The sequence below is a fragment of the Asparagus officinalis genome, chromosome 5 (assembly GCF_001876935.1).
Source record: "Asparagus officinalis chromosome 5, Aspof.V1, whole genome shotgun sequence".
Lineage (NCBI taxonomy): Eukaryota > Viridiplantae > Streptophyta > Magnoliopsida > Asparagales > Asparagaceae > Asparagus > Asparagus officinalis.
The window spans coordinates 121305378-121310831 of record NC_033798.1 but is presented as its reverse complement, the minus strand read 5'-3'; the positions used below and the strand labels follow the sequence as shown (position 1 = coordinate 121310831).

The 5454-nt window shown below is 38.7% G+C and overlaps 1 protein-coding gene across 1 annotated transcript in view; it reads right to left on the bottom strand.

Moving 5' to 3' along the window:
- Nucleotides 693–5454, bottom strand: part of LOC109842515 (squamosa promoter-binding-like protein 15) — an 8787-nt gene continuing 4025 nt past the window's right edge. The window contains exons 4-11 of the mRNA XM_020411381.1: nt 5047–5453; nt 4886–4960; nt 4697–4804; nt 4500–4617; nt 4239–4374; nt 3995–4139; nt 2482–3072; nt 693–1532 (exon numbers count right to left, since the gene is read on the bottom strand). Coding sequence (XP_020266970.1) covers nt 1143–1532; nt 2482–3072; nt 3995–4139; nt 4239–4374; nt 4500–4617; nt 4697–4804; nt 4886–4960; nt 5047–5453 — 1970 coding nt within the window. The 3' untranslated portion in view covers nt 693–1142. The remainder of the gene's footprint in view (nt 1533–2481; nt 3073–3994; nt 4140–4238; nt 4375–4499; nt 4618–4696; nt 4805–4885; nt 4961–5046; nt 5454) is intronic.

The following is a 5454-nucleotide window of genomic DNA, read 5'->3' as shown; positions in this document are numbered from 1 at the left end:
TTAATCTCAACTGTAGAACCATTCGTCTGAATTTACTGCTTCATGAGCGTGATCCGTGCTTGGTGCTTTATAATGAACTAGCACCTGGGTTTAAGGAAGAACAATGATCAGAACGCTTGCAGCCTGGGGAAAATTAAAGAAAATAATTGAGGATGTCTTTACTTTATTGTTCTGTAGCAAGAAGATAATCGACCATTCTGAAGATTCTCCTGCAGTCTGATCCCTGCTTGGTTCTATCTCCAGTGCTATCAAAGGATCTCATCGACACTCGTGCACATCTGTAATCAGAAAGAAATTTAGAAAGATTTATGAGCTGCATTTCTATATGCTATGAAGTACAAGCAAAAAGGTTGATGGAGATGATCTTGACAAACATCAGACATAGGTAACGATTACCTTCAAACCCCTCTAAAGATAGCAAAGCGGCCCACTACTCTTCAAACCACCTCAAACACCTAGAACCACCATCACCGTCCGCTTTAATCTCCAAATCCAACCTCATTGCAATCCTCATTCTCTCAGCAACAGTTACGACGACGAAATTTTTCATGATTTGAAAGAGTTATGAAGCAGATAGATCCCATCCAGATAAACAAGTAAGCACAATTTTATCTCATAGTTAAAACATCACAAGAAGCACCAAAACACGATTAAGAAGGGGAATAATTGTTAGCTCATAGATATCTGCAAGCTATGATCAACAAATTTTTCCCTGTTTCTTTCGATAATAAACTTCACTACTGCCCCGTGTACATTTGTAGCAACCTTTGGCAGTTACGCATAACCCATAGACCGTTAAATTTGTTACCATTTATAATCAAAGACGTCAAAAATACAAAATAAATCAACAAAAAAAAGGTAGGGAATCATCAATGACAATAATCTCAGGTAAGCATTCTAAAATTCCTAACTACAAATGATGTAGCAACCTTTTGTGCTGGAACCGGAAGAGTCCTCTTTTGCCGCTGTCCTTTTTTTTAGCCGCTCTCTTCTTTCTTCCTGTATCTGTTTCCTTGGTTTTTCTCCAACCAAACATCCAATCAATGTCGAAGAGCCCAAGCATTTCCAGTTTAGGATTTGGCCCATGTTCGAAAACTATTTGAAACATGATCATGTCCACCATTTCTTCCTCTGCCTCTTGGCTACTGAGGACCATACTCTAAATTTTCCCACATGAATGGAGCAATATTATCAAGTTTTGGCAAGCCTCGCATTAGTAAACACACACAAACACACACTGTAGCAATAGCTAGCATTGAGTGGATATATGGCCGGTGAAGAAATCCCCCATTACGGTGTCTTCGCTTGAACCTATGGGCATCTAAGCGAGCACACTGAGCACAGGATCTCATTGTTGTGATCCTGAAGCTAAGATGATGATCCTCCAGTGATATTGATATCTGGCCACTTTTCTTGTCTGCAAGCTTTCTGGCCACCAATTCATTGTATGAATGTTTGTTTCTCGCGGATGCATACATGTAAGGGGATTGACCGCTCTCGTCAAGTATTGAGTCCCAGCAGTTCAAGCCAATCTGTTTCAATAGTGGAAACAACACCAACCTTTTGAGTAAGAAAATTTGAAAGATTTACAAAATAATGCGGAGTTAAAAACTTCAATTTTTCACAACATGTTAAAACTTCCCTAAGAATATTATTACGAACTTTAAACTCAAGCCACTTATGGGGGCTTAAAAATCAGATTATTTCTGCAGGAAAATGCAACATTATCCAAAGCTACTGCATTTTGTTTTAGAGTACAGTTTATAACACTTCAAACGAAAGAATTGTAAAAACGAAAGAAGTGTAATCCTTGCTCTGTGGTCTGGTTCGGATCCTCTTGATCTTCATAGGGGTGAATATTTTATTTGAGATGCTGGGGATGCAAAATATCATACAAAAGACCATGCCTACAAAAAGGTCTATCAGTATAATATCACATCATTCAGTTATTTCCTTCGTACAGTTTTCTATATCTGCAGTCTTATACAGAAAACTACTCTTTTATTTCACGATAACTGCACTAAGTACATGTGTATAATAAAGTTGGGTCCATATATCAGTGACGCCTAATATAAAAAAACGCTCATGTAACTGCACTAAGGAGCATGTTAGTTCAAAATTGTGGTTTTCAAGAGGAAAAACCTAAATACAAAAAACCTTCTTTAAATTACACGCGCGCGCACAGACACATGAAAGACTTGCTGGGAATATATATAGACGTATAGAGAGATGACTTGGCTGCTTTGCAAGGGATATAGACACAAGTTCATTCCGCTCAATTTGAAAGTTTGTTCATATGACATTTACTAAATCAAAGTTGATCAATGCCTGTTTATTAAATTTCCTTTCTTTCGTGTTCCTTTTTTAGCTCAACTGCTTAACACGGAATCTTGGACTTCTACCTTTAGAAATTTTTACAATGATGCGGTACAATGTAAAAGCAAGAGGATAAATGCATTCTTTGATCTAACTACGGTTTACCTCCTGGGGGTCATCAGTCAATGCATTGACCATGTCCTCTGAGTCCTGCATAGATGCGGCTAGATGTAAGGGAGTGATTCCGCCTGGGCCTGCTGAATTAGGACGAAAAAGGTACATCTTTGTATCATTATCGCTCCCCTTTACGGAATAATGGAGAAGTAAATCAACCATTTTCCTGCACTTTCGCTTCACAGCTCTATTCAAGAGTTGGATCTCTAGTAACATCTCCAAGGATTCCTGAACTAGGCTATCTTGGCTCACTAAGCTTCTTTCTACAAGCATATCTAGAAGCGTTTTGACAACCGCAGGCCAATCACGTTCTACCGAAAAGGTTAGCAGGAAGTTGAACCGTTTAGGAGAGAAATTGGTAAGAAATAAGTCTAAAGGGGTATTCTTTCTTTGAAACAACCAACCAAGTTCATTCAGAAAGTGCAGAACATCCTCCCTGGACCTTGGTCCTACTTGATCATGAGAAATGGAATCTGTTGTTCTCTCTGCATCAAAGTCAGACTCAAGGAGCCTCAGCTCTTTACAAACTGTAGCATCTGCGATAATAACAGGAAAGCTGTTTCCTTTGAGACCATTTTCTACCTGCAAAGATTTCGAACATGAGTCAGTTACACATATTCTGTCCTAAACCACATAATTGCAGAAAGTAGAAAAATGCATGATATAGACTAAGAGTCAAGTGGAAAGTTAGGAAATGCAGATGATCCCCCAAATTTTCGTGAAAGTTTCAGGAGACCAAAAAACATATACACATGGAGTGAGAAGTAAACATCAAATGTAACAATTCTAGTAAAATTAGGATTAAAAGGCAAAAGTAAAGGCATCACATCAGTGGCAGTTACTATTAACCACAACATATAAGCAACACACATGGCTAAGATACAAAATTTCCTCATAAATTGTGAATTGCCCCACTACAGTTCTTAATGGTTTGCAACTATTTTAGAGATCATGATTAAAGTGATTTTGGAGAATATATCAGATGATCGTCCAGCTTCGTGATAATCTATGTTACCTAGGTACTTCTACTATGGAGATGTACTGTACCCGACTTTGTGACATACCTGTACCCGACACTTCTTGGAAACTCATTAAATATATGCATATATTTACTCAGCTTGTACTCAATTATATAATGCATGTTTTGCATGTTTAATTTAAAACACTTGTCATATACTTCTCAGATATATATCCTACACTTGCACATTCATTTTTATAACCTGTTGGATAAGGGTCAAGTTCAATTCAGCCTTAAGAGCTACGATTTTTAAGGGTTCGTTTACGTATTAGAACAGTGCTCAGAACCATGATTATATCCCATGGGCTTCAGCTATGTCTCCATACCTACCTTTTACAAATTTGTCATGTACCGTACCCACACATGCACCCATGCCCGTATCCGCAAAACTTAGGTGACAATACTATGTCATAAAATATCTGTGATAGCGTTGTGACTAATTAAATATTTTGACGATAATTAACTGGTTCGGTGAACAACAAGCACCTCAATGAAACAGCGACCAAAGACATCGCCAGATTCACAATGAAAACTGAAACACTCTGTGCTAGAACCTTTGTAAATGGTATCTTGATAAACTGAACCAAGAACTTCTTTTGACGTATAGCCCCCCATGTAGGTACAATGAATTCTGCAGATATGAAGATTAACATTGTTGGTAATGAAATAATAGGTTCATTAATGAAACTTTGTTAATGAAATAATAGGTTCAAGATTAACATCGGCTTACCTGGTGCCAGGAGCAGTCAAATTCCAACCTTTCAAAACAAAGGAGGTTTCCTGTCCACTTACAACAGCAATAGGTGACACATATGTCAGCTCAGGAGCTCTCCACGTCTTCCAAGATTTACACAGATGAATTTTCCCTAGATTCCATATACAATGTCAAAAGATAAGCAGGAATCTAGAGAAAATATGAGAAGATAATATCTGACATATTTTGCATGCAATTACTAAAAGAAACTAAGTTTTTCAATCAATTAAAGTATACCATCCTTGTGTGAAGCTAGTTGCCTATTTGTCCGAACTAAGAACCTCCCACTTCGCCAGAACTCTGATTCTGAGCACTGTACCAGTGAAGAGACTCTCTGACAAAGGTTGCTTTCAATCTGCAGCATAAGCAAACATATTAAATTCATTTGAAAAACAGTGAGTATGTTGACGCTGCACAGGCTTTTTAGCACTCACCTCATGCCAAGCTGTAGATGGCATGGACGCATAAATTGACAGGACCACACAACCAGGTCGAATGTAACTTTCCATTTCTGATGGACTGTTGGAAAGCCAACTTAGTATCTGGAAGAAAATCATCTCTTTTATCAGCCAGTACAAATAGACAACCAACTAATTGGACAACATCATGTTCATCTGTCCTACCTGAGCTCTGAGGGCACCAGGGAAGCTGCTGGGGTCCTTATCAAATAGTTTAAATATGATCCGTCCAGTCCGGTCCTGAGAAATATCCATTTGAAAGTAAGACAAGATGAACCATAACAAATATAAAAAACACAACGAAGCAGTCAATAATATTAGTAAACCTGTCCATCAGAATTCGAACTAGAAGGCGATCTGTCCGAGCCAGAGGAGGATGTGTAACCTGCTTGAAATGGAGGACTTTGCAAGGCGCCACTATCATCTAGTCTTTCTGACTCCTTAAAAAGATCCAACGGTACTATATGCCTGCGGCTTGTTATCGCCTCAACAGGGGAATTGCCTGGGCAAATTGACATACTTTCATGTTGCATACTTCCTGACTCTGAATGCAGAGGGAAAAGCCTCTGAGCAACTGGAGGAGAAGATGAAGGGGATCTACCATCAATCAGGTTGCTACATTCAGAGGATACATACTTCCTTGTAGAACCCAATTTGGGGAGAGTGCCATCCTCAACAGAGCTAAAAAGCTGCAACGGTAAACTTTGTCGGGCTTTCTCCACAGGATCTTTATA